Source organism: Rattus norvegicus, chromosome 2, assembly GCF_021556685.1.
Source record: "Rattus norvegicus strain SHRSP/BbbUtx chromosome 2, alternate assembly SHRSP_T2T, whole genome shotgun sequence".
Taxonomy (NCBI): domain Eukaryota; kingdom Metazoa; phylum Chordata; class Mammalia; order Rodentia; family Muridae; genus Rattus; species Rattus norvegicus.
The window spans coordinates 174532375-174549778 of record NC_141535.1 but is presented as its reverse complement, the minus strand read 5'-3'; the positions used below and the strand labels follow the sequence as shown (position 1 = coordinate 174549778).

The 17404-nt window shown below is 42.4% G+C and overlaps 1 protein-coding gene across 1 annotated transcript; it reads right to left on the bottom strand.

Annotated features, from left to right (window-relative positions):
• Positions 1 to 5850: 5850 nt before the first annotated feature.
• On the bottom strand, positions 5851 to 16933 carry Cd5l (Cd5 molecule-like). The gene is given in 6 exon segments (NM_001025685.1): positions 5851 to 6720; positions 8194 to 8514; positions 9110 to 9433; positions 10871 to 11194; positions 14407 to 14442; positions 16844 to 16933. Coding segments are annotated over 6 exon segments (1041 nt in total). The 5' UTR covers positions 16872 to 16933; the 3' UTR covers positions 5851 to 6712.
• Between the last annotated feature and the right edge of the window lie 471 nt (positions 16934 to 17404).

The following is a 17404-nucleotide window of genomic DNA, read 5'->3' as shown; positions in this document are numbered from 1 at the left end:
GCTGTGATTATGGTTTGGGAAAGCCATGTGAAGATGTCTGCCAAATTTAAACTTTCAGGACCAACACAAAAGCTGCTGCCCCTTGAAATGCAGAGACCAGAAGTCCAGGAGTCAGGAGGAGCCGCTTTTGCTACAGTTTCACGTCTTTTTTCCTTTGTGTCCTGCTCCAGAGCTTTTTTATTTCTTCAGATTAAAATATCTTCCCATGCCGCTCCATAGATTTAATGATTCTTTTTAAAATTCTGCCCATTGGAATGCAGTTAGCATCAACAAGAATGAATTCATCCTAAGAGAAAGGAGAAATCTCTGCTCAGGATCCCCAAGACCAGCTTCTTCTCAACACGATGAAGATTTATTTGCTCCAAAAGACAGAGAGCAGGGAATAAGAGACAAAGACAGGAGATAGAGGATGAGGGAGAAGGGGAAGGGAACAGGGGAGATGGGGCAGGAGTATTTGTACGGGAGGGACAAAGGACTGCTGCCCCTGGATAGAGAGGAGACAGACGGGGACCATAGGAAAATGGCAGTTTATAAGGGTACATGGGAGACCCCTATGTTAGGATTAATGCTTCATTTTAATTGGGCATGTTAATTAGGTGAGCCAGAGGGCCCTTTTGATTGGTAGACTTCAATACTTTGATAGCTGGACCTTGATAGTCAACCCCAGGAAGAGAAGTGGCCACATCGGGAAGTCTTGGGGGCTAGCTTTAGGAGTGCAATCTGATGGCTTTTAGCAAGGTAGAGGGAGTAAACAAAAGGGCAAGGCCTGCCTAACCCACCTTTTGCCAGGCAGGACTGCCAGAGTCCCTTCAATAAGTATACAACATAATGATTTTTGACAAAGGTAAACTGATATAAATATATAGAAATTGTTCTAGATTATTTACATCATCTTGACATTGAGTGTGTATGTGTGTGTGTGTGTGTGTGTGTGTGTGTGTGTGTGTTATTAAACATGGGGTCACAACAGATTCCCTGGGATCACAGTCTGCACTTTGGGGTCAGAGTCTGTACCCTGAAGTCAGAGTTTGCACTCTGGGATCACAGTCTGCACCTTGGGAATGAGAACCTCTAGAAAGAAGTCATGTCTACAAATGCTGACTGCCAAGACCTTCAGTGACATGGAGAGGTTGGGATGCTCCAAATGCAGGGGCAAATTCTCTTGGGTATCTTTACCCTCCTTAATAACAATCTGTTGGTCGCCTTTGTACATGAAACAGTCTCTTTTGTCACCATTATGTAAACCCTTTGGGAATGTACAAATAGACTCCCGGTTTCCACCAACTGAGTATCTAACAATTCCACCAGGCTTCCCAGCTGCTATAACCTGCCTACCTGATATATTTGAAAGTGTGTTACTTTATGACTTTCTTTGCTATAAAAAGTTAATGAAATTGATACCTGGTTGAACATGGTATTTGGGAAAAAATCTGAATCTGTGTTCCTGAGCCAAAATTGCTCATATTCACTCCAGAAAGCGATTTCTTTCTTCCTTTGAGGTAGGATGTCTTTCCTTCCTCAACAAGCCTATGAAGCCAGGTTCAGTCAGGGAGTGTCTGTTTCATTGTCTCTCAGGGATCTGGGGACAGGGGCTAGCTTTGTACATTCCTGCCTAGAAAATGCTAGTCAGCTGTAGCCACTCATCCTCACTCGGTCACTTAAAACAGCAATAGAAAGCAAAAAACAGAAAATGGATTTTAATTCAATTGTGGCCATAGTAGGAGGGATAAGAGACACAGTGACCTCCCCAGTCCATCTCTAAGGATTCAAAATGAGGTCAAAGTTTAAGTAGAGGGCAGGTGATGTGCACATCTATGAAGTCCTTCCTGGTCAAGGCATGGTCCCACCCACCGCTGATCCATCCTTGTCTGGGCCTCAGTCCCTCCTGTAACATCCTGTAAGGTGGGCTGACACAGGTTAGAACTGTGTGGATTGTTTTCCAGGAGACAAGCTCCCTGTTTGACTGGTTCCAGGCTTCAGCCTTTCTCTCCCTCCACTTTTGAAATCCTATAGGTCGGCTATGGTTGGGGGGGGGGCAGAAATATATGCATTCTGCCACTAGAGATTAGATTAGTCCCTGTGGTTTCATAAAAACTAAAACCTATACATTTATCTGTTTCTAAACTTATTCCCTTAGCTTACTGTTTCTGAGATCCATTCATTCCAGCCATTCAGACAAACACCTTCCTTCTCGTGCTCTGATGTTGGAGAAAGCTGAGTGTCCTGTGCTTGTAAGGTTTACATGTGTCTTCTGCCTTACAGTATCTCTTCATATCATTTTCCTATTTATAGCCAGAGCTATTTATCCTATTAATAATTTGAGATATAGCCAGAGAACTACAGAAGGTTGACAGTTTACACTAGTTTATAAATTTAATTATTAATGCATTTCAAAGAGAATTTTCTGATTTTAGTGAGGTCAAGTTTATACATTTTTATTTTATTATTTATGTCATTTTTGCTGTGTCTCCGAAATCCTCTCCTCAGGCAAGAAAAGTTGGTAGATAATTAACAATGTAGTTTTGTGACCTTTGGTGTTCTTTAACACCGTTCTTAATTTTGTGTATTCCTCAATGTGTAGGTGGTTTACATTTGTGTTAAATATGTCCTTAGGTCTTTCATGTTTGATTGCATTATAAATATTCAAGTTTTAATTGTTACGTTATAGATAAATAAAATTAACTTTGTATATGGAACGCTTGATAGTTCTTGAAAGCCTTATTTTGGTAGAGTCCATTGTGAGTTTTACGTTTGGTCATAGCTGTGAACTAAAACATTCTAGTCTTCTTCCAGTTTGTATACTTGTTTTTTTCCTTTTCCTGCCTTGTTGCACTAGCTAAGACTTCCAGTGTGGAGAGAAAAAATAGGATGGTTCATTTCAAAACAATCTTAGTGAGAATAAGGCTTATGGATTACAGATGAGCAGCCTGCGTCTTCTTGTTGAAGGCTTCCTGACCATCCCCACTCGAATCAGAAGTTTACCTTACAGATAAAAAACAAGTCATAGGCAGCCTTCATAGGTGACTATGTCTGTGTTCCTGGTGTATTATGGAAGACGAAGCATGAAAAATGATTCTTCTCAAGTAAATCTTACTTATTGTTTCTCAAAATAACCTTTGCTGTGTGGTATCTGTGATTATTTTCTCCTGTACTCTTGCTCAGGGTGGACTCCTACTTTCCCACTCAGCCTTCTCTCCTCTCTCCATATCTATTCAGTATAGACTTGAAGCCTTAGCTAAAGCATAAGCAGATGAAAGGGGACACAAATGGAAAGGAAAAAGTCCAAGTATCTTTACTTAAAGATGGTAAGATTTTATATATAAAAGAAAACACCAGGAAACTTACACAGCTAATAAACACAGATACAAAATTAACACAGAAAAATAAGTTATATTCCCACAGACAAATGACCACTTGACTGGGAAAGAAACCAGAGAAACAGTACCTTCCACAATATCTCGAAATACATATTTTGAGATAACTCTTACCAAGCAAGTGATAGACTTGTATAATAGAAAGTTTAAGAAAGAAATTGAAGAAGACACCAGAAGGTGGAAAGCTCTCCCATACTCATGGATCAGTAAGGTTAACATAGAGAAAATAGCTGCCTTACCAAAAGTAATTTACAGATTCAATGCAATTGCCATAAAGACGATTCTTCACAAAAATTGAAAACAAAACAAAGCAATTCTCAGCTTCATATGGACATAAAAAAACTAGGATAGTTAAAACAGCCTTTGATGATGATGATGATGATCATATACTGATAATAATAAAACAAATGCTAGCGGTATCATCATCCCAGATTTCAAAGTATTACTACAGATAGTAATAAAAGCAGCATGGCAGTTGCATAAAAATGGACATGATGATCAGTGGAATAGAATCTGAGATAAAAACTCAAGTCCACACACCTATGGGCATTTGATTTTTGACCTAGAAGCCAAAAATACATAGGGGAGAAAAGACAGCATCTTCAACAAATGGTGCAGGTCAAACTGAATGGGTGCCAGCAAAATAATGCAAACCACACAAATTTCAAGGGGGCTAAGGACCCCAACATAAAACCAGATACCTGATCCTGATAGATAGAAAAGTGTAGAACAGGCTTGAGCTCGTGGGCACAGGGAAGGAGTTTCTGAACAGGACGCCTATAGCATAGGCACTCGGGACAACAATTCATAAATGGGATCTTCCGAAACTGAAGAACTTTCACAAAAGACACTGTCATTCAGCCAAAGCTACAGGCTACAGGATGGGGAAAGATCTTCACCAATTAGACATCTAAAAGAGGTTTGGTATTTGAAATGTATACAGAAGTAAAAATACTGGACATAAAGAAATCAAACAACCCAGTTAAAAATGAGGCCAGAACTAAGCAGAGAGCTCTCAAAGGACGAAACACAAATGGCTGAGAAGCACTTAAAGAAATGGTCACCACCCTTAATCACCGGGTAAATGCAAATCAGAACTGCTTTGAGATTTCACCTGACAGCAGTCAGAATGGCCAAGATCAATAAAACAAATGACAGCTCATGCTGATGAGGTCATGGGAAAAAAGGAACATTTATCCATTGCTGGTGGGAGTGCAAACTTATACAGCAACGAGGGAAATCTGTGTGATGGTTCCTCAGGAAGTTGGGATCTATCTCAAGATCTGGCTACACTAAGTACACTAAGATCCAGCATATACCCAAAGTATTCTCTACATTCTGCTAGAGAGATACTTAATCACCACACTTGTTACTGCTTTATTCAAAATAGCCAGAAATTGTTAACAGTGTAAATGGCCATCAACTGATGAAAAAGGAGACTTTGGTACAAATAAACAATGACATATATTATTCAGCTGTTAAGAAAGAAATTACAGGGGGCTGGAGAGATGGCTCAGTGGTTAAGAGCACTGACTGTTCTTCCAGAGGTCCTGAGTTCAAATCCCAGCAACCACATGGTGGCTCACAACCATCTGTAATGGGATCTGATGCCCTCTTCTAGTGTGCATGAAGACAGTGACAGTGTACTCATATACATGAAGTAAATAAATCTTTTTTTTAAAAAAAGAAAGAAATTACAGAATTAGCAAAACATGGATGAAGCTAGAAAAATCTTCCTGGGTGAGGTAACCCATTCCCCACAAGTCAAATATTGTATGTGACTGTTAGCTTTTAAACATTCAATAGGCAAACCAGGGCACTCATGGTCAACTCTTAGAGTGCTATCCTGTTATAGCTGGTCCCCATGCTATGTTATTTGTGAGTTTGCTGTATAAATGCAATGACAATTTCTGCATTGCCAACAACTAACTTATCTAATCAATATCTAATCAATCAAATGTGGATGACTTATCACTTTATTAATTTGAAATGAGTAAACTAGTTGGGGTTCTTTTGGTTAGAATCACTAAAACCAATACCAGACAACTAAGTTTTTAAAATTACTGTGATTACACAGCAGTTTGTTACATGAAGTCAGGAATGCCATTAGATCCCAAGTTCTGGACCTTCATGTGCCTCATACAGTTACCGTCTGTGCACGAGTGTTTCCATGTAAGGGTTTCTTCTGAACTTCCGGTCTCTGTCACATGTGAGAAATGTCTTTTCTCAGATCCAGAATAACTTGTAGAAATCCACTTACCTGGATAAAACAATCTACTTTGTGTCACAATCTCTAGTCCCTAGAAAGTGCTAACTAGCCCTCAAGGACAACTGGATCTACCCACAGAACCTGGAAGGGCAGAACTGAACTGCTCAGAGTTTGGAAAGATCTTTTCATGGATATGAGATGTGGGTATAAAAATGCTACTGACTTTCAGGCATCAATCTAAGAAAATAGACTCAACATACCAAGAAATACCTGAACACTCATCATGTTTATTGTAGTATAATTCACACGCAGTAGCTAAGATATGCAAGCAACCTACCTACACGGGGAGGTGGTCAAGCTGTGGACAAAATATCCCCTTCCAAAGACACACTCCAACAACTAACTTCTTCTCTAACTAGGTCCCAACTCCTGAAGTATCTACCATCTCCCAGTGGATTCACTAGTGATTAATCCACTCATAAAGGCTGAGGGATCAAATCATGTGATGCAGTTAGATCCCTAGGCCCCCACCTCAGAATACTGTTGCATTAGACACCAAACTTTAAACATGGAGGTTTTGGGTAGACATCTAGAACTCAACAGGTAACATTTGAGGGCTGTAGGAAACCACCCTGTTACTTTCTCTGAGAGAAAACAGAGTAGTAAAGTGTTATTGCCATGATCACTTCACTTGTTACAAGTTTTAAAAGCATTTAAACAGTTGCATTTTCTCCTCAACCTCCAAAATACTGTCTACCCACATTCCCTCTTAAGTGTTCCTCATGTTGTCACATCCTCAGTGTGGCTCACAGACTTAATCATGGCCTGTGCCTTAATCATGACCTGTACAATTCTGGCAGGCCCAAGAGTTGCAGGCAGGCTGGGGAGCAGAAGTAAAGATGGGGACGTTACCAAGGAGTGAACAGTGAGCATAGGGAAATTGGAAATGTCATCAGGCAAGGAGCACAGCAGCTCACATCTTGAGGTGATTGTGGTAGCATGTAACGCTGGATCAAGATATGAGCACAATGTTCAGACTCCTGAGAGGTTGAGGGAGAGGTGGCTAAAGCCCAAGGCCAGATTTAACCACTGGGAGAATCAATGAACAAGCAGGGATCCAGCTCACACATCAAAGCTCTGTAAAAAAAAAAAAAAAAGGAGGAAAATGCAGTGAGGGCAAAGTTAGAACCTCGTGAAGGTTAGTTCCACTCAAGCTAAACTGGCCAAGGGGGCAGATGAAGGGCCAGAATAGGAAAGAGCTAAGCCCCATGTGTAACTCTTTCCACAGTGATATGAGAGAGGTCAAAAGCTGGATTTATACTCCAAAGGTACAGCAGCTATGTCCCCTGTGAGTCACAAACAGTACAGATCACCTTCTGCATTGACAGACAACTGGTGCCAGCATCTCCAAGGATGCCAAAATCCACAGGTGCAGCAAAAGTCCCCCATACAGTTGTATACAACTGAGGCACATCCTTCTATATGCTCTGAGTAATGGCTAGATTGCTTATAACACTGAATGCAATGCAATTACGGTATAAGTGGCTGTCACACTGCATTGTTAAGGAAATAGCAATTCCGTGTGTTCAGTACAGGTGCAGCTGTGCTTCCCAGATACTTCTGAATCCATAGACACAGAATGCAGAGGAAGATATGGTTGACTCTATTCATGTCTTATCCTTATAAGCTCGCAGAAACCTTTGAGATAAATGGGACAAGAGTCTTTTTGTCTGAATATCAAAGTGAAGCAAATTTTGAAGAGTGGCCAGATCTATTGTTTTCTGGACATTAACTGTTCCCACCTTTTTTTGTTAAAATCAGTTCTCAGCTCACTTTAGAGTAAGTCGCTTAAAGCAAGGATCTCTGCACGGCCACCTCCCTCTCCTAATTCCACAGCTGGGCTGCAGTCCTACAGCTAGAATCAGGGGTAACACTCGAACTTCTTCTCGCAAGGAACTTCTTCCTCGGCTCCTGGGAGGAGGCCAATAGCTCAGGGATGGCATCCTGTACTCTCTGGCAAGATGCTCTCAGTCATTCTCCAAAGAGTTCCCTGCCCAGAGGCAGGGCTCCCCCACATCCACTCTAGGAATAAGGTTTAGGAAGTAACATCACAGTGCGGTCAAGCTGCCTTCTACAGTTAGCTCAAATTTAGGGTTTGAAGGTCAGCGTCACCTCCTAGAACTAATCTGGTACCGAAACCAAAGACCAATCAATTTAGTTCTGCTGTATGATTTAAAAGTCGTTTACGTTGTTTGGAAAACTCGATATTGACTGACTTTTCTCACGTTTACTATAAGGACATCCATCGATCCTCCTGTTCTCAGATTCAATGACTATATTAAAATATATATATATATATATATATATATATATATATATATATATATATATATATATATATCTGTGTCCATACCGACCTCTCCCCTCCCCCAAAGAAACACGAAACTACTGCTAGGACCCTGGCTCCTAACCCTCGAGGCTTGTCCAGAGCAGGTGCAGGCTACGCCGACTCTGCGACCCAGAAAGAAGTACCATGACCGGTCGAGTGTCGCTGCCTTTCTTCTACTTCATCCCTTGGAAGTGCAGCCTTAGCAGGTCAGTAGGACATACCTGAGCAGATCACGCCCACATCTTCCTTGTGCGTGCAATCATGGTATCCCCACAGCCTGTGCCGGCAGAGCTCAAGAGACTCTTCCTTCCCTGAGCAACTGACGTCATCCAGCCAGATGCGGCCTGTCCCAGGCCCGAAGCTTTGGCGGGCTTTAGGGGATGGAAAGAGGGACTTCCCACAGCCCAGTTGCTTGCAGACCACTTGGTCCTCCTTTTCTCCCCAGCTGTCATCACAGACAGAGCCCCAGGAACCCTTGTGCAGCACCTCCAACCTCCCAGAGCAGGTGGTGTCTCCTCCTACCAGCCTCAGCTCAAAGGGATCTGCAGGTTGCAGGAGGAAGGCGGTGACGTCAGAGGTGAAAGGAAAAGAGGAAAAAAGAAAAGATTATGGATGTGATCACCAAAACTCTGCCAGCACATTTGAAATTCTCCATGTGCTTTGGTGACAGCTGCTCCTTCCCTAAGACTTGATCCATTTCCAAACCCCGCGGCTAGGTCTGTTTTCCTAGCGAGAATACTTTCATTTTATTATGATACACACACACACACACACACACACACACACACACACACACACACACACACACACACATTATTTGTAAATATATGTTATTTATAGATATATAATGAATTTCTAGTGGTTATTAAAGGCTGAAGAACTCAGAAGTTATACCCTATTTACAGCATTCTGTATCATAGTTCACAGCATGATTGCAAAATATACAATTTTTAAGTGTTTACCCTCTGCAAAAGGAGTTATTCTTAAGAGATTTGGCAATCAATACAAACGTATGAAATTGCAATGGCCTTCCAGCGCATGAGTAGTTCTTTGTAGGTATTGTTTGCATGGGTTTCCATTTAACCGCACTTATGAATAAACCGAATTTCTAGATGCAACGTCATTATCGTCCATTACCTTCGCATTCCATCCACGTGTCCTCGCCATGGGTACAATTGCTCTCCAAAGGACTGAAAGGGCAGTCCTGAAGGTTTGCTTCTCGTCCAGAACATGACATCTTGCTCATCCAGATGGGTCCTTTGCCCTGGGTATTCTTGTTGCAGCATCTGTGGGCCAGCAGTGCTCGCCCACAGCCCAGCTGCCTGCACACCACCTTTGAAGCCTGTAAGTTCCAGCCTGCTTTGCACACAGTGCTCCACTGGCCCTGGTAGAACACCTCCAGTCGACCCTGGCAGCGCCCGAGGCCCTCTACTAGCCGCACATTCTCTGGATTGTCTGGGTCTGGAAAGAAAGGGAGAGGCAATGTCTGTTCCATATCAGAACACGGTGTTTTCGGAAAAGGGAGTCTGATTACACATGGCTCAGTTCTTGGCCTTCATTATGAGGCTGTTAGAGTTGTAGCACCACATGGTACATGGTGGTTAAGAGAATGACGTGATGGTTTCCCAGTCCCTACATGAATCATACTCACTTCTGTAGCATTTTAGTTTTTCTTTTGTTTTGTTTTTCGTTTGTTTGAGACAGGGCTCTTCTGTGTCCTGGCTGTCCTGGAACTCATTCTGTAGACCAGCCTGGCCTTGAACTCACAGAGATCTGCCTGCCTTTACCTCCCAAGTGCTGGGACTAACAGCATGTGCTACCACTGCCCAGGGCATTTTAGTTTTTCAAATTATTTCCATATTCAACTTCTAATTACTCCTCACAAGAGACAGTTGAAAGCACTACAAATTAATACAAAATACATATTATATGTAATCTATATAATATAGATTATATTAATCTATGTATATTATATATGTGTAATTATATTATGTAACATATAGATTAATGTTGAAAAAGCACCAAACATAATAAACACACATATTAACTGAAACGTCAAAATATTTTTTGGCTCTATGCTGGCATAAATCAAGTATCCCTTACTAATGTTCCCAAACCTTGACTTTTCTAAAAAATAGGAGAATTTAACATTGGGGAGCTCATCTTTTCTCTAATGGTAAATCCTGCAGGGACACAAAAAGAAGGGGATGGAGGCGGCCTTGCAATTAGATCACAGTCTTTAGAGAAAGCACACGCATAATGTTAATTCATAGAGAGCTAATTATGCAGAACAGTGAAGAAACACTGTGTCCGTGTGTCTGTCTCTTTGTGCGACTGCATCGATTCCATATTTATATGCCTGTTCCATCTACCTGTGAGGTTGCTTTGACTTCCCACAAGTATCTTCCCCCTCCCCACTTAAGCTGATAGGCAACTAAAGAACTAAAATGTTAGTTGGGGACTTAGCTCAGTGGTAGAGTGCTTGCCTAGCAAGCGCAAGGCCCTGGGTTCAGTTCCCAGCTCTGAAAAAAAAAAAAGAAGTAAAATGTTCACAAAAAAACACTTATTAAACCTCATGGGCTCTCCCATAACTCCACACAGACATTGAACAAGTGTCCAGTGGCTGACAGATCTGCACAGATTTATTTGCATTTCCATGAATAAGGGAAATTGGATCTCATATCTGCCTGGAAAGGAAGGAAGAAGCCATGTGGATAATAATCACAGCCATTATTATATCCAAGTCTTGTAATCAAGAACGTGTAACATGTAGAGGATGGTGTTGCCATCATTCATCTTCGCACCGTGTGAATATTCACAGCAGGAATCAAAGACTAACAAAATGGCTGCCTGGGGCATAGGATACTAGAAGATGGTCCTTGAGCCTCCCATACTTACTCTCACACTGTACCCCAGCATCTTCTGCATGCGAGCAATCAAAAACATCGTAATTTAGCGTACATTGAGCCAGCATGTCTTCCGCCCCACTGCATTCAACTCCTTGAATAAGAACGCTTTGCCCTTCTGATGCTGGTGGATGATATGATGCACCACTCGGGGTTTTTTTCGCTGCTCCACAATTCAGCTCCCGGCACACCACAGACACATCAATCAAGTCCCAGCCGTCATCGCACACAGTCCCCCACTGGCCGTTGTGTTTCACCTCCACTCGCCCTTCACAGCGGTGGGCGCCTCCCACTAGCCGCACTCTAGTTGGAGACTCTGAAAAGGGATGAGATATTAGCTGGAGGCCTCAGAGAAGCAGAAGGGTGTGTGGGGCTATATGCAGTCAGTTTGGGGCCCTTATACCTTTGACAAACAGCATGGGGAGCTGGAATCAGAATAGGAGATGTAAAGAAACTTCTGGATATGCTTATGTTCTTAATTGTACACTACCAAGAGTGCCATTTCAAGACACCTAGATACTGATATCCTTTTCAGATTGATGGTTGAGATGAAGAAGCTGGCTGAAGACTTGGCAGAGATTTTAGACCCTCTAGTGGTCAGAATGAGAGGACCAATAAATGTCTGCCTACAATTTCATAGACAAGGAAAACTCTCATAGAAGTGATGGCTCGCTATGAGTCCCAGTCCAGGTCTGTGTAAAGATGCTATTCTTACAAATTTTTGAGTTTCTCTTGTGGTAGCCATACTGAGGTAGTAGTGATATGTGATTTAAGGCTAATGTATTACATCTCTTCTCATCTTTCCCTTTCCGTTTTAATTCCTTTTCCGCTTCTTCCTCTTCATTCTCCTCTTCTTCCTCTGCCTCCTCTTCATCCTCCTCCTCCTAGTCCTCCTTGTTCTCATTCTCCTCTTCCCTCCTCTTCCTCCTCCTCCTCTCTTTCCCTCTTGTTTCCTACAACATTGTCCCTCTCCAAAAACCTAGCTCAAAAGAGATCTAATAGGAGAACAGTCAGAGCTTCAAAGGATTAAAACCCTGATGGTTAAAGGGTTAAGCAGAATTTGGATTTAAAGACAGAAGAGAGGAAGGCATGGGGTAGGTTAACCAAAACCAAAGATAAATGAAGAACCATTATGGAAGCCTACTACTTTGTAGGCTAATTAAAAATACAACTTTTTAGAAAGAAGGATAAATTTAAACACAGGTACGCTGTATGGGTAAGTAATGATTCCCCTTGGAAGACATGCAAATCCCAGTGTCCAGTCTGAGTTACCTCCTTGTGATTCACTGGCTAGAAAGCTCCCAGGGGCTCCTGAACAACACAGGCGATGGCCATTGCTCTTGGCTGCTCACCATAAGTGAGATCATATCATACTTGCTGAAGTCACATTCAGACTGTAGTTGCAGGATACAGAGGAACTAAGCTGGAACTGACCTGACCGGTTCTTCCCTGCTAGCTTTCATTGTGTCAAAGGCACAATGTAGGCTCCAGGAGGGAGAAAAGCCATGGGTGGGTACTAGTGGTGAACCTTGCATACTGCAAGCTGACTTGCCAGGCAAAATATGCCAATTGGTTCTGGGGATAATAAACTGCTTCCCACTTGAATTTGAGGCCTGCTCCAAGAGGGAATTCTTTCCTGGTCCTGTAAGCCTTATCAAAAGTCCATGACTAGGGAGACCATAGGCCACAGGGAGGGAGAGCACCTTATTACTATTGTCTTATTAAGGGGACATGCTGTCAAACAGCCTTCTAAATATTTGTGTTTGCACACATTCATTGGTGTTTCCTTCAAGTTCAGGCAGAGAATCTTCTCTCTGCAGTAGGCACCAGCCATAACTGGAGATCACTGGATAAGATAGCTATATCTGTACCTCAGGGAACATGGTGGAAGGAGAGGGAAGGTTAAGAGCTAGAGTTGTGCTGTGGAATGCTGTCTTCTGAGCACCACGAAGCTGTTTCACTAATTGAAGCTATGGTCAGTAGATCTACACAGGATCGGCTGACAGCCGAAAGGGCAGCACTAAGTGAACTCAGTTGCTGTTGTTAATGTTTTGAATTTTGTTCGTCTGCTTGTTTTGCTTTTGTTTTAAGAAAACATGAAAGAGGATGTGGGACACATTGAAGGTACCTGGGGAAGTGGCAGGGAGATTTTGAGAATGGATATTATTAAGATATATAGTTTTGCACATGGAATTGTCAAAAATAAATGAAGGATGCTTTATTTAAAAATAAAACGACTTAAGAAAGTCCCCGCTGTTGAACATGTGAATGTCAAGTTTATAAATCCTACATAAATCATGAGCCGTATGTAGCGATAATCTTTAGGTCACTGGATCTAAGATTCAAGTCTAGGCTGGCATTATTTTGCAGAGCAGGAAAAAGCTGCTATTGGGCTCACTAGGATTGTAAAATTCTTGTTTTAATGAATTTTTATTTTTTTTTTTATGAAGTAGAATAGCAGAGTAGTTTCGAGAAAAGCTGATGTAACCAAAGAGTGCAGCGAGGGTAAGTGAAGACTTGGTCTGGAAATATCTGACTTTAGGAAGTTCAAGCTCGGGAGGAAACACAGAGGCACCTGCCTTCCTAGCAGTGCCCTTACTCGGTTTTATTAGCGGAAAGCTTGAAAGTAGGGTGTGTGTGTGTGTGTGTGTGTGTGTGTGTGTGTGTGTGTGTGTGTGTGTGTGTGTGTGTGTGTGTTCATGTGTGCGAGGGGAGACCAAAGAGAGCAGGCAGTGCCTGTATTGGCAACAACCATGGAGGGCTAAGAAAAAAAAATGCAGTGAGCTCAGCATCCGGCCGAGCACCTGATCCGTCAAGCTGCACCTGTGTGGCAGAGAATCACCCTATCAGCATCCCGATACAGTAAGTGGCAGAAGATCTCACCGTAAAATGTGTGGCACTATCTCTGGTCAAGCCCCTACCATCCAACTAAACAGAGCATGGAGAGATAGTGTCAAAGAAACTGAAACCAGTCTGTGGTTCCTTCTCTCCACCTTTCCCTCTGCCCCTCTTCCCAGTCTCTGCTCTCGCTCTCACCACTGTACAGGCTCCGTGAAGAGGCAGCCAGTGGGGGACGGGGCAGGGGCTGAACCCCAGGCTTCCCTTTGCATTCAAGCCACATGATGCACAGAAGCATTTCTACTTCAAGGCTACCTAAAGAGCTGAGGAAAAAAAAACATGGCCGGGGGAACCTGGAAAGACAAAATGAATCTCTTCTCTGAGCAGGTCCACAAAGGGGCCTGATGCAGGGACCTATCCTGTTTGGATGTTGGATGAACTTCTAGGGCCACAGAAAATCATTAGTAGGAAAAACACCCTGAGTACATCTAGATACTGAAGGTGAAAATCCATCCACACGAGGCTGGTGGGCTGGCGTAGACTCTAGAAAGGAACTGCCTGGATTGAACCTTTATACAGCCAAGGAAGCTACAGACTTTCGTCAGTTCTAAGCCTAGAGCCTAAGTCCTAAGTCTCTTGAGAGCTCAACAAATAGGCAAACAAAACAAATACAGACAAAAAACTCCTTACCTGAGAAACACAGTCCAACAAAAATGGTCAAGAGGGCTGAGAAAAGAAAAAAGAAGAAAGGTCACAGGTCATAAAGTCCTTTTTCAAATTACCATGTTTCCTTGCCAAACTTCTGAAGGGAAAGTGAGAGACACATAGCCTCAAGGGCATTCCTGTCATGGCCATCTTCTCCTAGCACTCCTGGTCCTCAAAGGACACCACGGGAAACACAGAGGCCAAGTCTAGCAAACTAAGTTAGTTGTTCATTACACATTACTGCCGCTCCACTCCAGGCATGGGTCTAGGTTGTATCTACCACTCTCATTTATGCCGACCAACTGTAGCTGCCTACAGAGGGAGAGTGGTGATGTGGCACACAGAAAAGAGCACCAGAGCCCACAGAACAGTCAGTTGTGGACAAGGCAGAGAGGCATGATCTGTCATGGTCATTAGCACTGCATTTAGATGGGAGTAGGAAAATCCTGTTGTATAGAGCCTACCATAAGGATTTTTGATGTTGTAGGCTGCATGCACAGTTACAACTGCTCAGCCCTGCCCCTGAGATATGAGAGGAGCCAAGTGTACGTGGACCAATGAGCATTGCCAGATTCCCAGAAACCTTTCTTATCGACATCATTTTAAATTGCAGTTAATTTTTAGGCATTTGTGAAGTGATAGTTTGATTTTGATTTCCCTCCACCATTTAACAGTATAAAAGTTAGTCACTGCTTGTAAACTGTGGTTCATTGACAATTTAGATCAACAGGCCAGGATCAACAATTTAGTTCAAAATTCTAGCATATTCCAATCTGGCATATTGGAATGTGGGAACATTTCCCCCCTACACAATCTGTATAATTGTACAGTCTGTCACCTTCTTCACACTGTGAAGCCACCAGTTGCCCCAGAAGCCAAGGATTTTTAATTGTGTAATTTGCCTGCCACATATGCTATAGGATTTCCCCATGAGAGCAAATATCTTTGGACCAGTCTAGAATTTTTCAAACAGCTTCAAATAGCTCAGTGACTAATCCTGAAATACTTCTTTTTATAAATAGCTTTCAGGAGCCTCTTAGTCTTCACAGTGAGGCCACTCAGACTGAGGCTTGTATATTACAACTTTCTAAAACTCGGTTTTACTTTGTATATGCATTGCATAACCTCCCACACAGGACTGAGAAGCATTAGAAGGAAAGGGAGTGCGACAGGCTGGCACACAGGAGCGGAAATGATTGTCAGTAAATGGCTTGGAGCCTCTCAACATTGTTTACTGGAGGGATGAGTGCAGTTGGCACAGATCTGAATGACTTTCTAAAGGAGATAAGACTTCAGGTGAGACCTTGAAGGCTCAGCTGTAATCCACAAGAGGCAAAGCTAGTTGTTGGTTTCTACCTGGATGCAGAGATGTTTAAGATACGTCAAGGCCCTTCATGGGTCATACATGTCTGAAGCTGAGAGAAGTGTGGGCTTTGGTTATCCTCTAGGTAGTTAAGATACTAAAAATGGATGTGACATATTAGGGTAGCAGATCAGTAGACACCATTAGGTGTCACATACTAATTTCATTATTAAAAGACTTCCAGACAGGCATGAACTTGTAATCCTAGTATTAGATAGGCAGAGTAGGGAAATTCTCCAGTGCTCACTGACCAACCAACCTAGACCAACTCAGGCCTATTGGACAGTCTCAATATAAGGTTAACCAGCAACCCAAGTCTTTCCTCTGTGGTACACACAAACACAGACAGAGTACAAAATCCTTTTTAAAACTTCTGGGGTTTTAACATCATCTTTACTTCAGAGAGCAAAATTTCAGTGAAGTATGGTAACTTACAAATTCAGTTAAGAGCCATGACTAAAGTACACGTTCCTTTGCAATCCAAAACTGCAGCTTGTCCAATATCTAGATTGACTTAGGAAAATTAGAGAACCCTGAGAATATGTTTTTAGAAGACACTAGACTAATAATAGACTAATGAGAGATTGTTATTTCGCAACTCTTTTCTTTATTCCCTTATTTTTTAATAAAGTCTTTTAATAAGATGAGAAAAGGAGGATGTCAGAGTCTTATTACAAGAAAGACAATACTCTCAAGGGGTGTGAGCTACCCCAGGAGATTCCCCTGACAGACGCCCTTTCTCTCCTTGCTCTACCTCACTGCTACCCAACATCCAGTCATTGTCTTTTTACATTATATATTGTACATGTGTATCAAAGGAAATGCATGTAAAATTTGTGCAAATATAAAGAAATAGACAAAAATCTGGCAGTCAAAGCAAACTTCAAATATGGATTTAGGGGCTTTCTAAGGTTTGGAACAAGTTACCATATATGGGAAGCTGTTTTTGAAAGATACCTGAATCAGAATTGGAGAATATCCTTCTGGTATAGTCTCCAGAAAGCTCTGGACCCTTGCCTCCTTTGTGACAGGATTAGTCACGGAAGCAGAAACACTCACCCAGTATCAAGTTGAACAATAGAGCCATGGCCCTGGCAGCTGAAGATGGTGTGTTGAGACAGGCTGAAGGCCTCGGGCAGCAGTATTCAGTTTGAGTGCTAGGATAAGGAAGAGAGATGTCCTGTGTGCAGCAGAAGCTTTATCAAATGACCGAAAGCCAATGGCCCAGGGGGTGGGACTGATAGAGCAGATATGCTGAGTTCAGCATGTCTAGAGGAAGGGAGGTGACTGAGTGGCCAAGATCCTGAAAAAAGTGGGTGAAGGGAGACTGTTATTGTCATGACTTCGTTATACTGAAAGCCTAGCTCAACCTGTCTCTGCTTTATCCTCTTCTCTGTGTGAGGAAACAGCCTTCCTAAGGGAAGGTAGCTACCCCAGTAGTAGAAGCCTAGACCATATTTAGCCTCCAATGATAGCATGTGAGGCAAGTAAGTCAATGACTTGACTTCCGAATGTAAGCCACGATTGTGGCATCTCTCTCTGTTGTTAGGAATGGCTTTCCTACCTTCAACCAGCTTCCTGGGTGCTGAGCAGAAGGCCTAACACATAGGCTGCTCTTCT